Source organism: Dermacentor albipictus, chromosome 2, assembly GCF_038994185.2.
Source record: "Dermacentor albipictus isolate Rhodes 1998 colony chromosome 2, USDA_Dalb.pri_finalv2, whole genome shotgun sequence".
In the NCBI taxonomy this organism is placed as follows: domain Eukaryota; kingdom Metazoa; phylum Arthropoda; class Arachnida; order Ixodida; family Ixodidae; genus Dermacentor; species Dermacentor albipictus.
The window spans coordinates 30,807,656-30,830,081 of record NC_091822.1 but is presented as its reverse complement, the minus strand read 5'-3'; the positions used below and the strand labels follow the sequence as shown (position 1 = coordinate 30,830,081).

The 22,426-nt window shown below is 45.0% G+C and overlaps 1 protein-coding gene and 1 long non-coding RNA gene across 3 annotated transcripts in view; both read left to right on the top strand.

Moving 5' to 3' along the window:
* l(3)80Fj (lethal (3) 80Fj) overlaps positions 1-22,426 on the top strand; it is a 372,965-nt gene that overhangs the window by 209,893 nt on the left and 140,646 nt on the right. For both annotated transcript variants that reach the window (XM_065426472.2, XM_065426473.2), the window contains exon 32: positions 21,737-21,886. In XM_065426472.2, coding sequence (XP_065282544.1) covers positions 21,737-21,886 — 150 coding nt within the window. The remainder of the gene's footprint in view (positions 1-21,736; positions 21,887-22,426) is intronic.
* Positions 1,721-5,898, top strand: LOC139055906 (uncharacterized). Its single transcript, XR_011511994.1, has 3 exons — positions 1,721-1,996; positions 2,838-2,976; positions 3,966-5,898. It is a non-coding gene; the product is annotated as an uncharacterized lncRNA (long non-coding RNA).

Sequence of the window (22,426 nt, the reverse complement as noted above, 5' to 3'; positions counted from 1 at the left end):
GCTAGCGCAACTTTTCGTTTGAAAGCGACACTGTAGTTGCATTGCCTGTTTGGTGCGATTACAGTAACGACATGCTATGGCATCTAGCCACCGTAGCCACGTCGTATTCCGGCTTGACATAGTGTCACGGTGTAGATCTTTTCACCGTACTAGGTTCTTCAGTGTGGTCAATACAGACTGATTTAGGAAATACAAAGCATAGGCTCTCTGTCGCATACACACAAACAATGCTTTATGTGAATTTGACGGCATATAAGTACTGACAAAAGTTAATATAGATCACTTAAGGGGGGACATGGCGATTAGAGATATCATACTTATCTTTAGACCAAATTCAATTAAAATACATAGACTTGTTCAGTTTTTCAAGCTGATTTCAAGAGTGCAATTATTTTTTATAGGTCATGCAATTATGGAGGTCATTAAAAGTACACTACTATTATTTGTAGAGACAATAGGTAAAAAAACTCTGGACAGAAAGCTATAATTAATGCATGAGTGGACAGCTGAATGTTTCAAGAGTGAAATGCTGCAAGCAGTTTTCAAATCCAACAATAATTAGCAATTTAGCAGTTCATAGAAATCCATTATTTACACCATGGCTACTAGGTCAGAAGAACAAAAGGGGAACAAAAATTATGGGAAAATGAAAAACAAGAATCTGCTTGCCGCGCTTCAAGCTTTATGCACTTAGCTTTATATACAAAAAAAATTACAGCTCTAGCTGTCCTAGATCTTGAGATATTGTTGCCACAAATAAGCAGGGTGAATGAAAAGCTCGTTTTGAGAAAATTGCAAAAGACACACGCTACTTCATTTATTCAGGAATATCATGAAATACCAGCCATAACAGGCTAGTATGCCCCTGGCAGATAGTCAGCTTGGGAACTGTTCCCTGTGTGGCGCTTTTTCAAGGCTCGATTCATGTTTTCGACAGATCCACGCTTTCGAGCTGAAGCCTTAATTCGCCGCTGATCTTTCTCATTCATGCGATCATTGCTTACTCTGCTGGGGTTGAGGCTCAGCTCTTCGAGTATAGACGCCGACGCTCTGAAGTTGCCTGCATTAAAATTCACTACTGCCTCCGCCACAGTTGCCTCCACAGTGAAGAGAGAGGCATGGCGCTCCTTTGGTGCAAGAGACCAGGGGCCGTATTCTGTAGCGGTTCCTTTGGGAACCGGTTCCTTTCGGCTGTTGCCATTGGTCGGCGCTTCGATGTCGTCATCCCTGGTGGGCGGGACGACAAATTTTGATGACGTCACACAGGTTGCCAATCTTCTGGAAAGGAACCGGTTCCCTGCTAGGAGCGGAACCGCGGAGAAGTGGTTCGTTTGAGAGTCGCGCGCGGAGGCGAGCATGATGTCGAGGGTTGCTAGGGCAACCGCGGCTGCCGGCTAATCTCGCGCCAGCTGACGAGCCGGCACCTAGACGAGACGAGACAGAGACGGCAATGGCGGCTCCCTTGGTTGTGCTGCTGGCGAGTGCCGAAAGACAACGACGCGACGAGAGGCAACGACGCGACGCGTTCGGCATGGCCGAAGAAGAGTTTCGAAGGCATTTTAGTCTCTCCAAAGACATAGTGCGGCGTCTTTGCGATGAGCTGGAAGGACATCTCGGACCTCAAAGATTGCGTGGTGTCGACACTACGATGAAAGTGCTGTGCGCGCTGCGGTTTTTTGCCACCGGGAGCTTTCAACAGTGCGTCAGGAATGAAGAAGCGATTGCACTGTCGTAGCCTTCGGTCAGCCGGATCATTACAGCTGTCGCCAAGGCCATTACGGTTGCGGGCAAGGAAAAAGGATGGGTTAGATTCCCATCCACGGCGCAACAGAAAGCCGCCGTCAAGGAAGGCTTTCTTAGCCGTGGAAAAATTCCAGGAGTTCTAGGATGTGTGGACGGGAGTCTGATAGCCATCGTTCGCCCTAAGAAGCTCGGCCCCGGCGAAACGGAATCGTACTGGAGCCGTAAAGGGTATTACACCCTCAACTGCATGGTCGTGAGTATTGTTCATTGACAAATATTTTCGATATGTGTTTGCGCGAGTGCACGTTGTAAAAAACTTCGTTTCGTTATTTTTCATCAATTGCCGGCAATACTTGCGTTCCTATTAGAGAAAGTAGCGTTTGTGTTGTATGTGTAATGACGACTTTGATCTTTGCATAGAACACGGCCGCACTTTTTCAGTGCTCTCCAATCACAGTTGAATAGCCTTTTCGATGCTACAATGTAAACACATTACGCGCGACTTAAACCGGAATAGACGCCGTAGCAGTGAAGGGAGTCTTCGTCTGCGAGCGATCCTAACAGAAGACAAGCCCTTGTGATTCTTATTCGACGTAAAACTAAAGCATTGTGGTCAACAGACTGTAAACGCGAAAAGGAGCATCCCATCAATGAAAATGGTGTGAGGGAGAATGAGAATGTGTGGACACCCATTTGCTCTAGCTGTCAATACGGCACATGCTGTTTCCGCGTTCTTTCGCTTGTAATAGGCACTTTGTCTGAAAAAAAAAAAAAACATAGGTTCACTCTTTAGCAGAATCTTATACAATATGGACGGAAGAAACCAAAAGAATTATTTTGCGCATTGTGTTGTTACCGCACGCCATACATGAGCATGTGAACACATGCCAACATTGCATTTGTAGGTTAAGATGACACTGTTATCATGCTGATCATTAGTTCAACTGCCTAGTGCGTATATTGATATCTCCTTTTCTGTAATTGTGTTCACTGACTGAACAGTAACTGTTTGGCAAGTAGTGTTGTAAGCAAAAGGTTGTGCCACATATTTGTTGCAGTGGCACTGACACCTTCTCTTTGCTTTCCCTTATGAGGTGTGCGACGCGAAGCTGAATATCCTGGAAATTGACCCACGGTTTCCGGGATCGTGCCACGATTCATTCGTCTGGAGGCATTCTACATTTCGCCGCCGCCTCACTCGTGGCCTGTTACTTCATGGAGAAGTCTTGCTTGGTAAGTGCACCTGAAGTAGCAGTGCTTCTTCCACATGTAAAACATACACAGTCAAATAGTTTTGCATCCTAGCAAACTTTAAGAAAGCGTGATTTGCTAGAAATGTGTTGTGAATGCAGCGGTACCTAATGAACCTGCAGCGACTATCGAGAGAAACAAGTCTCTCTTAAAAGGCAGATATTTGTACCAGCATGTATACAACAGCTGACATGTTATGCTGTTTATTTATTAATTTCAATACACTGAATGCCAAGTGGAGCGCTACAGGCAGGGGTGGAATTCTACAGAACACGTCGAAATGGCAGTTTACAAGTATGGTGGAAAAGGGTTGGTGACAATGGACTCGGGGACCTGGTCCCTGTCCTTGGAACAAAGGAATAAGCGTGCGTGAAACTTTCGGCATCGACGTTAGTGATCGGTGTAGTATATATTGTAGAATGGTGCAAGTTGCGCTATTTTGCTTTGTGTCGCAATGTGTGTGATTTTTTTAGTTGCAGCGACATGTGGTGCTGGAGTGATTAGAAAGGATCAAACGGGTAGCTCGATTTTGGGTACCTTCATGAGAAGAGGTACGAAAGGTAGAGCAAGGATCCCAGATACTGGCAGCATATTCGAGAGTAGACCTTAGAAGTGTTTCATAAAATAAGACTTCTGAAGAGAGAAGAGCTAATAAGTTTTAGTGGAAGATGTACATTTAGGGAGGGGCAAATGGGATGAACGGAGCAGAAAACCACGAGTATGAAATAAATATTACATGTCCAACTTAACCTGAGATAGAGATTTGCAGCCAAGACAACAGGTGAAATAGGGCTTTTCTTTAAAATGAGTTGAACTTTCTTTACAACTTTCCGGGAAGGTCAATGTTTGATAGATATTGCAACAATAAATCCAAGACCCGCTCCTGTTGTAAAAGGGCCCTGGCGTAGACTGTGTTCTTGCATTGCGCCTTAATGTATCCATTTCGTTCACTAACATGCAACACTTTACAGGGGACTCTGGGTACCGGCTAGCGCCATGGATCATGACTCCTGTGCCTGGTCACCCAAATCGCCTCACGGCAGAGGGGCGCTATAATGAGGCACACGCATCAATGCGAAATGCCGTTGAGCGGTACATAGGAGTCGTCAAGAGCCGCTTCCGATGCCTGCAGATGTATCGGGTGCTCCACTACTCGCCTCAGAAAGCAGCCACTATTGTTGCAGCTTGTGCAGCGCTGCATAACCTCTGCCTTGCAGCAGGCGTGCCTCTGCCAGACGACCCAGATGATGACGGTGCACATGACGACAGCGCACAGCGGCCAGCCCAGGCACAAGTGCCGCTTCAAGTACAGGTGCCACCGCAGGCGCACCCTGTACAGCCTTCTCGAGCTTTGTTTCAGTGAGGCCGTGCGGTGCGCGAATCCATAGTTGGTGTGTTTCGGCTGCCCAGAAATTTGCGCATTGCCTACCTGCAAAGTGTGCGCCGGCGCATTCGCTGGCAAATGAGGCGGAGACATGTGCTGGTGGAACATGTTTTATTTTTCTTTTCATGAAGTAAATAGGCCGTGCACTTCAACATAACACATTGCGTGTGCTCACATGTGGCTAATCGTAGTATGCTGCATACTGCGGTAGTGAAAAGCACATGATTTGTCTATGTTGAGCATGACAGATACACATGCAGTGACAAATAGCCATGTGCCATTATGTTACTCCTTTGCTTTGTTCACTGTGCTTTTGAATATTGTCTTGCCAGGGAATTTTGTTTAAATAAAGGTTATTTCCAAGGTGAATGGCAACCAATCTTGCATAGTTGAATATTGCTTTGCGATGCCTATTTTACTGTGCAGTATGCATTGTTCCAAAGCTGAAGGTGTCTGTTCATGTGTGACACACAAGCACAGCACAAGTTGCACAGCAACTGAAATGTCGTTCAAAGCAATCTGTATAGCACATATTGAAACTTATAGCAACAAACGAGACATGCCAAGCACTTTTTGGAGCAGGATTTCTTTACATAGCAGACACTCATGCTTACTACTGCTTTGTTTAAACTCAAGAGTTGCTTCAACATTGCATTTCTTGCACGCATGATTTCACATAATGCTCGTAATTGCTGCTTAACAAGGTGCAACTACGCTATAACACAATATAAACAAAATCATGACAATGAAGCATTTCTTTATTTTATTCACTGGGTACCTGCTTCGCCATTCAGGCATTACAGCAGGGAGGGTACAACTCATATAAATGAACACTCAAAATTGCATTCATAAAGCATGGAAGAAATCATCATTTGAACAAATACAGACAGTGTCAGGTGGTAGAGTATTTCAATCTCTTATAGTACGAACATAGAAAGAGTAGCGGAAAGCGTCGCTTTTAACCTTCTATTGCATGGCGTCCCATATTTGGCACATACCAGTTACCATTCTTTTTCGCTTGTGTGAGATTCCCAGTTGAGAATGTGATACCATCAGAGTAAATCTCATAGTTATGCGCACTTATTATGAGCAAGTGCTGCCATCTCTTGAGCGATACGCAAAGCAGAGGTGAAGTAGATTTTGGGATGCAACGTGAAACTTGGAGGGGGCAAACACGAGCAATTGTTTTTTTTTTCTCTGAAAATTTCGACCGCAGAAGCATAGAAAAATTATTTTGGCATATTTTTTGGTCTCGTCAATTCAAGGCAGTTACTAGTTTTCTCAATTTTGCCTGCAACTACAGCAGAGAAACCGAAATCGGTGTGTGCCATATTGGCACAGTATGAACTTGAAATACAAAATATGGTAACGTGCTGCCATCTGTTCAATAGCCCGAAGTTGCAGGTCACTCTATCACAAGATGGAATTTTGACGATCGGTACGGTAAGGGCGAATTGTCTACCAAACAGCCGCCTGAAAAGCGAAAAGGAACTGAAATGTAAAGGACGTGGTGCTTCAGAGGCACTCACAAACGCGATACATGACGTGGAGTTATCGTGTGTGCGTTGATACGATAACCGCGCAGTGACATTTCTGCCGAGCTTTGTTGGGAGAGATCCAGTCCAAAAGACTAAGCGCTGGTTTACCTCCGCCAAGGTGTTTCGCGAAATTGATTGCCCCAGCGTAGTAAAGGTCCATAACAGGCACATGGGTGGTGTTGACCTGCTGCACTCACTGTTTGGACTTTACTGCATACATATCAGAGGTCAAAGAAATGGCACTTTCGAATTTTTACGCCTATGCTAGACTTATCGGTAGTAACAGCATGGGTCTTGTACAGGAGGGTGCAGGAGCAGCTTAGGAGGAGACAAGTACTACCGCTGGCTCATTTAAAAGCAGAAATTGCAGAATGCCTTACCTCGCATAACAAGTGCCTACCCAACTAGCGACCAGGAAGGACTTCTAGTCAGGACATCGAATTCCAGGTTCAAGTCAAAAAAGCACAGGGACCAGCGGCCGCAATGCCACCCAAAGACGACCGATCTGACCAAGTCGGCCAATGGCCAGAATTTGACGAGAAGAAACAAAGATGTAAGCGGCCACCTTGCACAAACAAGTCGTTGGTAAGATAGAGGAAGTGCAACATTCATCTGTGCCTGAACGCAGCAAACAACTGTTTCATTTCATTCCCCACATCGCACTAAAAAGACCACCGTCCGTGAAGGTTTGTTTTCCGCCCATGGCTGCAAGAGCGCTCAGCCATCTTCATGGTGTGCCATATTTGGCACAAAGCTTTATCTTTATTATTACAGTCGTGTTTGCTCATTCAATCAATAATGAAAGCTGAAAAAATGACTTTTTCATAATTCATGCAATAGAGCGTCAAAAGGAATCTCACATATTTTTAATTTGTGATCTCGCCTTTGAGAAACATGTGGGCGGCTGAAAATACAATTACCTGGCTATCCCCGCATTAGAGTGGTATATGTTATGAAGAAATTTTAATCTGAGGTTTCGGCGACGGTGTTCGAGAAGATGCCAATTTAATGTCTTTTTGCTTTCTGTCATGCTAAGCATCCTGTCATAATTGCCAAGGACAAACCGAACTGCCCTGTTCTGCACTTTTTCTCGTTTATCTACAAGTTCTGTAGTATATGGATCCCAGCAAACACACGCATACTCTAGTGTACTGCGCACATGTGTGAAATACAGTTGCTCCCTAAGTTTCTGTGGCAAGCTACTAAAGATACGTTTCAAGAAACCTAATGCTCCGACAGCCTTGTTCCTAACATGAGTAACGTGTCTGTTCCACCTTAGATCAGCAGAAAAAAATACACCTAAGTATTTATATTCTGACACCTGTTCAAGAGTAGCATTATTTATAGTGTTACGATTGCTGTCATATGAGCGCTTCCCGGTAAAGGTGACGTGGACACTCCTTTGCTCATTCAGTGACATTTTCCATTTTTCACACCATGTGGCAATCAAATCCAAATCATATTGTAGTGCTTGTTGGTCAGATTCGCTGTTGATGACCTTATATACAGTCATCTGCAAACATTCTAAATATTGATTTATTTATTTACGTGTACCTTACAGGCCTTCGAGAAGGCATAGTGTAAGGGGGAAATACGGTAACATATTAGTATTGAATCGGGAAAGAAATAAACATCAGCATAATGAAAGGAGTGCACACAGAACATGGAAAATTAATACATTAGCAAATACAATATGTAGAGCAATAACAATAAATGGTAAACAACAACATAATAGCATAATAACATTGTAAACGTTTTTACATGTTATACAGTAGTAAGTATTGTAAAAAAATTGGGAGCGCTGAAATTCTTTAACTTGTAGAAAAAAATGCAAGTAAATTACAAAAGACATGACGTGTTTAGACGATTGAAACGGCATATTGATTGCTTAGCAGATTGCGAAATGCAGTGTGTTTAGATTGGCATGCAATGGTATCTGGTAGTGCGTTCCATAAACGGACCGCACGGGGCAAAGTTGAAAAATTAAAAGCGTTGTGTGTTGCCATAAATTCGGGTGTAGCTGAACTGATTGTTCAGTCGTTGTGACGTCGAGGATGCTTCTTTCAGGTTTGATAAGGTTAGGCCAACTGTGTGAACAAATCTGTGAAATAATAATCGTACAGAAGATGATATATTGTTCGGCAAGTCGTTAATGTAAATTAAAAAGAGAAGAGGCCCAAGTAAACTGCCTTGAGGTACACCAGAGGTGACGTCAAAGAGGCCAGAGGAAAAGTTAGCAACAACAGTGAACTGTTCGCGATTAGTAAGAAAATTGCGAATCCATGATAGGGTTAGTGAGTTGAGTTTAATTGCTGAGAGCTTTGATATCGGGTGACTATGGGCTACACGATCGAATGCTTTCGAGAAATCCAAAAAGATGCAGTCAATTTGTTTATTACTGTTCATATGAAAGCGTAAGTCTGACGTGAATTCTAGTAGTTAGGTTTCGCAAGAAAATCCTTTTTGGAAACCATGCTGTAAATGATGATGTAATGCCTGAAGTGGTGCCATGAATGTGACTTCTGGGGAACCCCAGAAGTCACATGTACGTATTCAGAGGAACATCCGTTGAGAGCCACAGACATCTGTCTTGAGCGAAGATACTCGGCAATACATGCGATAACCTTCTCAACCAATTTGTAAAGTCAAAGTTTAGCGATCAGTAGACTATGCGTAACGACGTCAAAAGCTTTTTTGAAATACAGAAATATACAATCAACAATTTGTTTCTTGTCGACTGCTGAGACTAGCTCATGAGTGAATGCAACCAATTGTGTCGTACACGAAAAACCCTGCCGAAACCCATGCTGACTAGGATGAAGAAGGTTATTGTTATCAAGATGAGACATGATGCAGGTATACACATGTGCCATAACCTTACATACATAAAATGCTAGTTAAGGATACTGGTCCGTAATTCTCAACTCTGTTCCTCTGTCCACTCTTATGAATTGGCACCACTCGCGCTAGTTTCCAATCACCAGGAACAACGCTGTTATTTAAGAAATTTTGAAATAAGCGACAGAAGTACAAAGATGCCCGAGCAATTTATAAGGAATGATGTAGGGATATCATCCGGACCACACACTTTTGTTCGTTTCAAACTCTGTAATAATCACTCGATGCTCGTCACACTAAATACAACCTCAGACATTTCGCCGGCTCCGACCGGAAAATCAACTCTATTAACCCCCCTAATGTTTGAATGAGTAGACTGAAATACTGATGAAAGGTATTAAACAAAAATGTCGACCTTACTTGACGCAAGCGATAGTAAATAGCTTGACGATTTCCGCTCAAGCTCGGGCCATCTTCTGAGCGGCAACACTAGCGCGCGACCACACATCAGCCATAACGGCGGTGACTGAGCGAATCGCGACAGCACGTCGACTTGGCGTTGACCTATTGAAACCCATGCGCCTGATGTTCACCTCTTCGTCGGGCTCAAAGAACGGCGGGCAGACTCCGATGGCGCTCGCCCGCCCTCGCGGTCCGGGCAGGCTGCCTCCTCCGGTTCCTCTGTGATTAACACGTTTGTTAGAATATGGTGCGCAAAAGCTCCGTCAACGAGTGTGCTTACCTGGCTGCATCACGGCGGACGTTATACACGTCTTTCTTCCACACGCCGCGCCATTGGGCTGCAGTTTTCACTGCCGGGCAGCAAGGCAATCACTTGCTGCGAGAGCTCCTCCTTGCGCGCCGCCGTCAGCTGTTGACCCAGCACACACGACGCCTTCGCAAGGTAGGGGTGCTCTTCAACAAATGACACGAGTATATCGCGTTGCCTCGCTGAAACATGAGGACCCAGCAGCCTAACCTTCTGCGAGGACATCGTTTTGGATCCGCGGCGCGCAAACTGGCAAGTCCAAAACGTAAACAAAGCGAGGCAACTTGTTTGCATAGCGTATGGCACACCACCTAGCGACTAAATAAGAAAACAACAGAAATAAACTTACAACTCCCAGTAGCGGTCTGCGCCGCAAGCTCACATTTATTACTGAAAATATATTTGCAAGTGTTCTGTAGAAACCAATGTTTTTTTATCAAACCAGCAACATCCTTTAATTGCTATACAGTCCCCCAAGTACAAACAAAAATGATGACGTGATCTTCCAGCAGACCGCCGCTCGTTGATTGGTTCCCCTCACGCCGCCCCGTTCCACTCTTTCTCCGAGTTACGTAATCCAGACGTAACAGCCAAAAGGAACCGGTTCCCAAAGGAACCGTTACAGAATACGGCCCCAGATCATTGAGTGGAAGCTCTCGTTGTTGTTTTGGGCCTTTCCCTGTTGGCGCCTTTCAAGCAGTTTTTTATCACTCAAGCGCTCGTACAGTAAAACCTCGTTAATTCGAACTAGGTTTATTCGAAATTCCGCGTAATTCGGAGGTTTTCGGCAGTCCCAACATTTTGCATGCAAATTTTGCCGGATAATTTGAACAGCCAGCGTGCCCATATCTGGATAATACGTCAGTTTAAACCATGGCCTTCGTGATTTTTCCGTGCCTCCGTGATCCGCGGCGGTGACAGTGAATTGCTGCGCACTGTAAGCAGACTGGAGGACGCAGCCAACAGTGCGGCTAACTGCCGCGCCAAGCAGTCACGCATCTGTGACTACCGTATTTACACGATTGTAAGTCGACCACTTTCTTTAAATTTGAAAATCTGAAGTGGGGGGGTCGACTTACAATCGAAACCAAAGCATGGCACCGCCAAAAAAGCGAGGCCAATGGGAGCTACAACATAGTTAGAATATTATGTTTGCTCTATGGCCCTACCCGTAGCTTTTCCCTATCTCGCGTGTTTGTTCGCTTTTCGGTTGGGTTTTTCAACATTTTTGAGAGTTTTACAGTGCACATAACACTCATGAGGAGGTGTCGGTAGTTTACGGAAGCGCCGCTGTTCGTTTTATTTGCGGCGGCACCCTCAGAATGGCGGCGCTTGCGGGGAGTATTGGTAGTTCATGGAAGAGCACTGCTCGCGGATTTCTCTTTGCCTGTTGCGCTTAGCTTTTTTTATAGTTTGACGAAAGTGTTTGACGTGTTCCACTTGGCTGCCGGCTACGTGCTACTTCTATGCTTCCTCAGTCGTCATGAGTGCTCTAGGCCCACTAATCATTCGGCACTCATTCACAGCAGCGTTCAAGAAAGCTGCCATCCTTTACGCCAAAGAAACAAATCACTGCGCAGCGGGCCACAAGTTCGATGATGAACAGGTGGTGCGAGAGTGGCGATGCAGCTTCACTTGTGACGGCAAGTGAGCAATTTCCCACGTGCCGAAATCTGGACGCTTTCCGGAGCTGTAGGCTAAGCTTGCGGCGTACATCGCTGAAATGCACAATCGGTCCCTGCCAGTGAAGTGCGACATGGTCATGAAGCAAGCCCAGATCTTCGCCTTTTAAGGACTTGCTCCGCTCTGAGTACGAGTGGCTGGTGGCAGAAGACCGCGAAATTACGCCAACCGGACCTGTCAAAAGAGCCTCCCTGACGGCTGCATGTGGTTGGGTGCATTCGGCGTGGGCTGCTGTTCCACAAGATGTCGTGGTGCGGTCATTTGCCAAATGTGAAATTTTGCGGGACGACGGCGCGCTGTGGGACCGTAGCAACGATGAGGATGGCAGCACTAGTGAAGATGAGTAGTCCAGTGACCATGTCAGCTACTAATAAATTTTCGTTATCGAATGCGCCCTCAAGTATGCTCTCTCTCTCTCTCTCTTTTTTTCTTTTTATGGGGGAGGGGTCGACTTACATTCGAATCACATTCGAATCACCTTAATATAGTGCAAGTTCAAGTTCAAGTTTATTGTTATTGCATGTACAAGAAACGGGCTTACATATTATATACAGCATCAGGAGGTCCCAGAGAGAAACTGCCAGGGGGACCTCCTATCATTAGTGGGTGCATAAGAGTATTAGAGCAGCAAATAGAGGGCGAACAAACAAACAAAACAAAAGAAAAAAAACGCGTCAAGAAATACAATTCATAGGGAACAAGTTCAAATAAATAGAAGACAATTAGATATATATTAAAAACAGCGTTATACAGTAATATCACAATAAATAATCATAAGCAGGAATATCTAGTAATCTGTAACAAAAATTTGGCTCTTCTGCATATTACGAACAAAGAAAAATACAAAGTGTTTTACAGAAATATGAAGCCTAACGATACAATAATACAAGTAATGTAAAGAAAATGTAATAAATATGAAAATGTATTTATGACAAATGAAAAGATAGTTCTGCTAACAGTATTCTTTTCATATTGTGTTTAAAAAACTGCAATGAAAGAGATGAATTAATATTAACAGGGATGCGATTCCAAAGTGAAATACCATAGAAACGAAGTGTAAATTTTCCTTAGTTAGATCTGATTTTAGGTAATAGAAGATTATTGCGTTCTGAAAACCTAGTATTATTTTTGTTCATGAGGTTATCAAAAGGAAGACTGTCTAAGGTTATTTCACGATGAAAGAGACGAAATGTAATGAGTGACTACTTATGATAGAACAGCTGTTGAATGGGTAAAACGTTAAGATGTTGATAGATAGGTAAAGAATGGCAGCGGAATGAGCTAAAGGTCATTAATTTTATTGCCTGATTTTGAAGATGTTGAAGTGGTTTGAGATGAATGGCATATGTATTACCCCATGAAGGTAAACAGTATGATAAATGACTGTTAATATAAGCGTGATACAACGATCTAATAACATGAGGGTGGAAGAATGCACGTGTTTTAATGATAATGCGGATGCCAAATGAAACCTTTTTTATTAGCGAGTTGGCATGGCTATTGAACTTAAGGTGTTTGTCGAGAATAATGCACAGAAATTTTACAGTATCAGATGTCGGTATAACATAAGTATATAACAAGACAGTTATTGGAGAAGAAATCACCGTTTGTGGATTATGAAATAGTACAAAGGTTGTTTTTAAAGGATTGATCTGAAGTTTATTACCAGTGCACCAGGAATACACATTGTTAGGAGTATTGTTAAGTGTGTCTTGAAGCGCGGTAAGCAATTTCTGTGATGAGTAAATGGTCGTATCATCAGCATATAACAAACAGTTACAATAGATAAGTACATTAGGTAGATCATTTATAAATAATAAGAACGACAATGGGCCTTGTATAGAGCCTTGGGGAACGCCACAGTTAATTACGTTAGTAGAAGAGAATTGGCCATTAAGATACACTACTTGAGGCCTGTTAGACAAGTAGCTACGAATAAGATTTAAAGGTGGGCCAGTAATACCGAAAGATTCAAGCTTATACAGAAGAATAAAATGATCTAGAGTGTCAAAGGCTTTTGTTAAATCGATGAATATGGCTCCTGCAACAAACCCTTCGTCAAGTAAATTGTTTAATGTTATCCGTGAAGTTAATTAATGCCAATTCCGTCGAATCATTCTGCCTAAAACCAAATTGGAATGGAGAAAGAAGATTAAATTTATTGAGATAGTGCATTAGACGAGTGTAAATAAGTACGGTACAGTACATCAAGTGACCGTTTTTCAGGCGAAATAAAGGTGCAGTGTTGATACAGCCACATTTCGTACAATTATTTCTCGTTTTTCGTCCATTTTTGATCATTCGAAAACCCAGTTAATTCGATGATTTTTCGCGGTCCGACAGACTTCGAATTAACGAGGTTCTACTGTATAGGGGGAGTAAGGCCCGGCAAACATGAGGAGGCAAGTTGCGAGGATGTTTCGGTACAAGCTCGCACTTGGCCTGTGCAGCATTTTGACGGCACCAGGAGTTGGGGCCAATTGGGCAAAGTGTATGGTTTGCAACAGTGTCGTTGGAGGTGATGTGATGGTACATAGCCATCACTGCCTTGTGCGTGCCATCCATATCTCCTTTGTGTGTTTTCAGCGCCCACCCATGGTACACGCTCAGCCTTGTGATAAGGTCTGCTGTCAGTTGACCCTTTCCGCAAAGGCTCTGAAAGCCCGGTGCTTTGTGCTTCGTTACAAGGTTGCGCAAAGCTGTGCCCATGCACTTTTGCACATGATTTACGCAATCCTCCTTGTCAGCCTCTATGTATCCATACACCTTTTTCTCTTGCTAGGCAAGGTACGTGCGACTGTTTCCATCACGTGAGCACAGTGGTGTAGCGAAGGTTGTGCTGTTCGAGAGACCTCCTGAAAAGAATAATAGCGGCCTCCACTTCCATTTGTCCTGACTTCTTGTCAGTGTTCTTCTGGCACTGCGACTGGTGACTGGCCTTCCAATCTTCGAAGGAAGGATTATCTTCTTTAGGGCCCCGCTCGCATGCAGCGCAGCAATTGTTCAAGACAACATAGTCAATAACAAAACCAGTGAACAGTTCAATCACGGTACCGACGCCGATGTGCAAGGAATGTCCACGGATCATCCATGATCCATTGTACGACACTGCTATGTTTCCGGGATTGCTAAGGCACAATTCGGTGTAAAGATCGCACATTGACCGCACACACTCGCTTGTCAGGTTGCGGGCCATGCGATCGCCTGCAGGTGCCAGCTTTCCCTTGATGTAGCTTTGCCATGTCTTCGTGTGGAGTCCGCGACGGCTTATCTTCATTATTGAGAACGCATCATTCAGGGCTGTTTGGCGATTTCCAGTTGCTTGCATTGCATGAGCGGCGAGAACGTTCATAGCAAACGGGTTCACTTTTCGTGCACCGAGTACGCGCTGCGAGCTCCAGTACAACGACACCACACCGCAGTTCACGCATGTAAGAAGCAACTTGACAGCAAGTCCATATTCATGCTCCTCTCTGACTATATTTAAGCCCCCACTACATATGTTGCAATTGGCCACCGCAAGCAAAGTGTTCACTGCATCTAAACTGTCAACGGTAAACACAGTCCCGTCAACGGGCGCGCCGCGGTATCGGTGCTATCACCTAGTAAATCTCGCTTCCTCTCTGTCACGGGAGTTGATGAGGGCCGCTGCAGTTTTTCTTGCGTTTTCCTTTTGCCCTCCTCTATTTATGCGGGCTGCAGAAACTTCGTGTCGTGACGCACGCTACCTTTGGTACCTCCGGCAGGCGATGAGGTCGAAGGGCTTTTTAGGCCTAGGCCTACATCGGCGTTATCGGCGATCAGACCGGCGATAGCACCGGCGGGCGCCACGATTTCGACGCTTTGCTGGGTTGCGGAGTGCTTCTTGCAGTTCTGAATCAATGTACGTCGCACCTTTGTTCCACAAAACTTCTTCCTCGTGTGGAATTTTCTTCCCAAATGGGCCTTATGCAGCAGACACTGATGCTAGAGCAATGTGGCAGATGGCGCACGGCCGACTGAAGCGGGGAGCAGACGACGAGAAAAGAATTCTGCCAATTGTATGGCGCCCTCAAGTCACATGCACTTAACAAGAATAAGAGAGCGCGCTGGGACCCTTCTTTGGTGCGGTAACTGAAGGAATCCAATGGCTGCATAGAGCCTGCGTTGGCGGGAAATTGAAGAAAAAAGACCACTTTTTGATATGAGACCAAGATGTCCACGCTACGATGCGTGAAACGGTAGCTCTGTTTCGTAGAAGTGCCGTTTTAGTATTAATTTCAGCTCAAATTTTGCTAGTATCTATGAAATGAATTAATGCTGTGGCTAAAATACCGATCAAATAGTTTAGAAATTCGATCTGCTTGTGTAAAAAGAGCTGTAGATTTCAGAAACACTATTTTCAGAAAGTCAGTTTTTTTGCTATTTTTTCGTCCCAAAGACCCGTGTCCCCCCTTAAGAGCATGGCTCGCAGACAAACGCCAGCTTCAGACATTGAGGCGTAGGCTCAGGAACACCAGACATAGGCAGGAGCCCGAACCCATGGGCCAACAGGCTGCTTCTTCCGCTGTGGGTCTTCTTCGCTCCGATTCCTGTATCACCCAGGCCCCCCTCCCCCGTTCCACACTCACGCCATGCGGCTCTTCGGAGGTTCTTTTTTTAACCTTTTTTCTGCTGTCATTGCACGATCATACTTGCACCTTCGTCGTCATCGTTGTTGTCTTCACCTTTCCTTTTCAATGCAGCAAGGGCACCTCATTACACATGGGTTAAAATGGCGACGTTTGCTCACATACTCAGTTGGCTACTAGCACGTCTAGTAGGGACTGCGATACTGACTTTTCTAGATGGTGCTAGCTATGCACCATATTTATAAATTTCAATTAAAAATTGGCGCATTTTTTTTTAATTTTTGTATCTAAGCCGATCCTAGAGTTTGACATATGATTATTGAAAAAGCTATTTGCCTAGATTCGAATAAACAAGGTAATTCACTTTTGTAAAGAGAATGGTATTGATCAAATCAACATCGTGCATCGCAAATAGTAAATGTGGGTTCTGCCGTGTGTTCACAGTGTGTGAAGTAGGGGTCTGTGAATACCAATTACAGTGAAATCTCGATATAACTAACTTCAGAGGACCGCAGTAAATTGTTTGTTATTTTGAAAGATTGTTATAGGGAAAGCCCCAAAATTAACCATTCCACCCATCGACCCATCAGTTCATAAGTTGTCACCATATGAGTTATCAATGGAAACATCGCTGTTGGCTCTCGGCCCATGCTGTTGCTATTTTCCATAGATTCCACCACCACGCACCACCAAGGCACCATATAGTAAGAGTGACGCGCACAAAGCAGACGCTGAGAAAATGGCTGGCAAAAAGGAAGCTAAAAAGAAAGGACACCGTCCAGAAAGTGCGATCGTGTGGCATCTCTGTGAGTACGGAGGTTACATTTCTCTACGGTCATAGCTAGTCCGGCTGCAGAAAGAAGTGTGAAAGAAAAAACAGACGCACCTCCGTTGCTAGGCGACACTTGCCTTGGCAGAGCATGCGCTCACAATACCCGATGCACCGTCGCCTCTGCAGTAGATGAAAAAAAGAAATCTCTCCCGCGTTTTCCCATTGGGCACCATCTCAGGCTTTCCAAACTCGTGCACCACGGCATCCGCTTTCTGCACCTTATCGTTAGCACTTTGTCTGTCTCAGTCATGTCCCATTGTCCAGCACTGTTACTCGTTTTCTTCAGACACATACCAAATAGCCCAAGTTAGCATGTTATTGCAGTTGTCTGCTAGCCTAGTGTTTCAGCTGCCATTAAGGATACACAAAAATCTAAGAATCCCCAGATTTACGAATTCAGTCGACGACCAATAATTGCAACACCACGGGGAATGTAAAGTCCAATCTATCGTATGTCCAAAAAAGGGAATGTATCCCCCCAAAAAATTACTTTGTTTAACTTTTAAGGCCCCTGTGCAAGGAAGAAGTGGTTCATTCACTTGCTCAATTGTTTCATCATCGTTAAGTTTGGCATACGACGATACCGTGCTGTCGACATCTGCAAAGTATTCAAATGTAACGCCGGCAAGCATTGGCACACTGCAGCCTAGCAGGTCACCAAAGATGTCTGTATTGTGGGGTTCTCACACCCATGCTCTTGGGACAAAGGAACGACAACACAGTAGTGCAAACAATCACAAGGCCATTTATTGCACCTTTAATAGATCAATGCCTGCTAGCCGAGTTGCTATCCACAAAACATGCCGATGGGCACGCGACAAATCTAGAAGTCCGACTCACCGCGACCAGATAATGAGCGAATATGTTTGCCCCATGCTGGATCCCAAATCCTGGTTGTTTGTGCGTATGGCTACGCGAATGGCGGTGCGTTCGAAGGAGCCCACGCGAGGCGGTCTCGCAGAAGCATGGATCAGTGCACGCGCGGGACGTCCGCGTCGTACCTCGACCCGCAGCCCAAGAGACAGCGTGTTCTCCCTTGAGCCCAAGTAACCCCGCCGCAGCGCAACACTCGCGCCATCTCTCGTACTGCGCTTCAACCACTCCGACCGCAGGCGCCAGGCCACGCGGCAAAGCCGCGGTGCAGGAGATGGAGGCTATGTGGGAAAACAAGATATTAGGGGACACGCGAGAGTCGCGCATCCCCACAACATTTGAGCTCGTGGTAGGCGGCAGTTCAGGCTCTTCAGTTGTGGAGCTGCGCACACTCGAACTGCGAGGGCACCGTTGGTGTCTCTTCACGAAGACTGTCGATAACTTCACGAGCAAGACTTCTTGGAGTGAACAGAGCACTGTTTAGAACACATACTAAATGAACAAACATGCACAGAATGACTGAATGCTGTTCGGAAGGCAAATTCAGCAAACAAGAGCGGACCATGTGCGTTGGTGCCAGAATGAACGTGATGATCGCGATGTCGATGCGACCTCCCAAATAAGGCAAAGCCTCCAAGATAAGCATTTTCAGTTAAATCTCGGAGGTGCAGTGCTGCGACTAAGGCAAGGCCTCAGGGATTATCACTAGTGTGGGATCTCTGAGGCCATACTTGATGTCTCATTGAGGTTGCCCCAGGAGATAATGGTGGCAGAGTCGGCATGTGCTACAGCCATGGATGGAGTGCGGATAATCAAATGTAGAGCTGGCAGCTGGCCAGAATATTGATCGTCTTTACACATTAAATCTATGGGGTCATTGGTGCTGCCTCGAGGCATCGCCAATGACCCCATAATGGCCCCTGCGCAGATGACCCCCAATGACCCCTGCGCATCTGCTACCGTGCCAAGTCGTCTGCCAGCGTTTGACCGGGCTTTTGGTTGCTCGAAACAGTCACTGAATCTGCGCAGCTTCCACTTGCAACAGTTTCGCATTTGCCTAGACACAAAAGCCACAAAATAAGGAACTTTTACTTTCAGTGGTGTGTTCTGTCTTGTTTAACTGTTGCTAATAAGGCGTTTCTTTTCTCTTCCCCAGCTTAAGCTAATGTGGATGAAAACACAGGACTCTTTTCAGAAGCACTCTCACGTGTGCGCACTTTGCCTCCGAAGCTTTTCCTTCACAGCCACAGAAAGTTGTCCACAAGTCTAGTTCATAGCAATCAGGCATTAACATGACACAGAAACTGAATAACGATCGTTATTGTAAATAGCTTGGTTTTCTGAAGTTCATAGTACAGCTGAATCTCGAACTCGAAGGGGCTCGAAAATTTATTCGGATTACAAGAAGTTCGAATTATGAGGGGACCCTGGTTTTTGAGACTGAAAATTGGCCCGAAATCCGAATTTTCAATTTTTATTTTCCGCGTCCCTGACGCATTTCCGTGCCTATCTCTGAAATTTCATAACAAAATACCACATAGTTCTTCCATTGTCGTGATCTAAAGGTGTGAATCCGCAAGTGTTGCCCTTTAAATTGGGGACAAATCGCCCCCGATTTTCGTTGCGCATAACTCGATAACTACACGCTCTGCAAGCACCATTTTGGTATCATTTGAAAGATCACGTTTCTGGCTTTCTTTATTCGTCGGTCAGCAACACTGCAGGCGCTGCAGTCACAAAAGAAAACGAGAAACAAATTTACGGCGCATGCTATAATTGGCCAGTTTGAGCATGTAACCAAAATGGTGAGCCCCGATTGGCTCCAAGGACCACGAGTGCTTAAACGTCGAAAGCAGCCGTCATTCTATCTTAGTCTCGCAACTGCGACGCTGGCTATTCTGGGCGTGTGACGAAGTTTCGTTCCTTGAATCGTTACTGGCGGAAACTTACGAGATTCAGTAAACTTCCGAAAGTGTTTCCGTCATCAGTCAGCACAGGATACTCGCCAGCTCACCACTGAAGTCGTACCGTCGCCGAACGTCGACGCCTCACTGCTTTGCCGGATAACGCATATCCACACGCCGGTTGCACTCGCGTGAGAATTGAACACTGCTGTCGTAACTGAAAAGGAAGTGGATAAGATAAGAGCACATGAGAAAGCTGCGCTCGACAAGATTGCATCTACAATGGCCACGGAGCTAAAGATCCAGCATTTTGTTTGAAGATCCGACCTTGTTCGCGAAGGCCGCTTCTCCGCACGTTGTCATCGGACTTGCAGAAGTGAACGCTCTTCTCGGTGTTTTCTTGTGTAATGCTCGCGTTGGTTCTGCGTAGCTGGTGCGGAGCGATCAGGATTACAGTCTCGCCACTAAACTGACTGGTTTGCGAGATCTGCAGTGAAGTTGCATCGGGACGGAGCTCATGGGGAATTGAGGGCCCAAAAACGTACAATCCTTTTGAAGTGAACATACTCGCAATGCATGCTATGTCGTCGACCGGCAACAGCCATGAATTATACCTAGTGCCAACTGACGGCCTTTGGTGCCGTTTTTTGAAGCTTTCTTTCAATATATCAGTTGTGAAATGTTTTTTGCTTTCTCAAAACCACAATTTTAATGATGATGCCGTATTCCAGGTGCGCTATCTTTGCTTCTACTTGTGCTATCACTATATTTCTTTTTTCCAGAAAGGCAAAGCTGTGTAGAGTGCAAGCAAATAAGCGAGATAACGTCGCTGCATTTATTAGAAAATTTTTAAAATGTTTCTCTTTTTTAGCAGTTAGATGGATTTCTCTCACTGAAGTTGGCAATGTTCTCATTTGATGTAAAATTGGGTTATAACACCATTCTTGCTTATTTGCACTCTTTGTTAGTTCCACATCATTTTCATATGTCTATATTTATTATGCCATGTATAGTTTGGTAGATAGCTCACCTCCAAGCAAATTATGCAATTAAGCTGAATTTCTTCAATTTCTGGAAAGTTATTTACTCGGCAAGAAAACTGGATGTATATTTAAAAATAGCACATTGAAATACATAAACTCAGCAATATCATAAGAAGCCAACAAACACTGATTACCAAGGGCAACATAGGGGAAATTACTTGCTTAATAAATTAAATGAATAAACGATAAATTATACTAGTAAAGATTGGGCCCCTCCGGTAAACCTCTTTCTTCTCGTTTATTACATAACAAGGGTCTCGAATCCGGCAACAATCCGGCCAGACCTGGTGAGGGGCCCTTTAAGAAGGTATCAATCCGTAACTACTTCCGTCAGAATGGTTTCTGCACTCCCGGTGGCGACAGTCTAAAGCTTTCCGATGAATACGACGAAGCCATCGCCAGTTTTGGTGAAGTTTGGAGCAAGTGTCAGCATTTCCAAAAGCTGCTGATGGCTCAATTGTCAGCAAGTTTGTGTCTTTGGACGAAGGTGCTGCGATCACAGGAGAGTTTGCGAATGAGGACGGCATCGCCGATGTCGTTTATTAGTACACAAGTGAAGGAAACAGTAAGGACAACTCGGATGCTGTGCCCGCCTGCCGCAACATGATGCATGTGCTCCTCCTGTATAAGCGCTTCTGTGTGACCATGGAAGGCTGCAGCGTCAGCTGCTCTCAGTCTTTGGGCAAAGTGGAAAAATGCATGCTCTTCCAGGCAATGAAGATATTGAAACAGAAGATTTCGGACTATTTTGTGCCACGGCAAACCTAAAGCAGGTCCATTTTATCAATAAAGTGCTGTTACAAATGGTATGTTCTTTTATGTTGTCCAATTCTTTAGAATGTATACATTGAATTAAGCCCTGTACCAAACTGGTAGTTCTTTTTTTTGTGTGTGTGTGTGAGATCAATATAATTGGATTCGACTGAGCTGGTGAGGCCTGAACGACGTGAGACACATTGTCATTTTTGAGACTTCGACAAGCTTGCGTTTGCATTCCTTAATTTGGGCTTGGTTCAGCAGCTTCTTCGGGCATAGCATTTCGGCAGGAAGTTTTGATTGCAGAGAAAAGGAGACTCTCGCTAATCTGTCCCTCTCTTCCTCTCCTTCCCCTCTCCCCTCACTCGTACTTCATTTCATTGCCTGCTTGCTTCCCTGCCCCCCTGCCCCCTTGCTTGCATGGGACGACTGCGCTCATAGTTCACCATTTCAAGACGCTGTTTCAAGAAGCTGTTCTGATGGTTGTCTCTGTCCTTCTTTTCTGTCTTAAGGACAAGAAGAACGCCCGGCGCAAGGAAGGTGCCCTGCTGGCCTTCGAGATGCTCTGCTCGGTGCTCGGGCGCCTCTTTGAGCCGTACGTAGTGCACGTGCTGCCGCATCTATTGCTCTGCTTTGGCGACAGCAACCAGTATGTCCGCGAGGTGAGCTCCTCTCTTCTCCATGTTTACGCGGACCTGCTTTGTTGTGTGCAGTGCGATATGCTGTTGGAATGTGGGCTAAGCTGTGCCACTTATGACATTTACCTGCAACTTGGCTTTCCTGCTGCACCTTGATGCACCAGGTTGTGTTGCAGTTAGGTTGCTTGCGCAGGTACGCACTAACATATGTCATGAAATTATGTGCAGAAATTTGTTCACGTATGTTGCAGTTGTAGAATAACTACCAAATACCATTTTCTATCTGTTCTGTTCAAGTTGCGTGACACATAGCCTGTACTCAAACAGGGGAGCCACTGTAAAAAAACCGTGTTGTTTTGCCATAGGACAAACTCTCAGTCTGCAGGTGCCAACAGCCTGAAACTAAAAAGGCATACCACCATACCACCCATGGCAACATGCGGTGCTGGCAGTGTTGTGCTGGTGCCACATAGCCATAACTGCTATGACAAGCACGGCTCCCACACTGACGTGAATATTATGCAGGGAAGTTAGTACCAAGGGACGCACAGAAAAGATTGAACA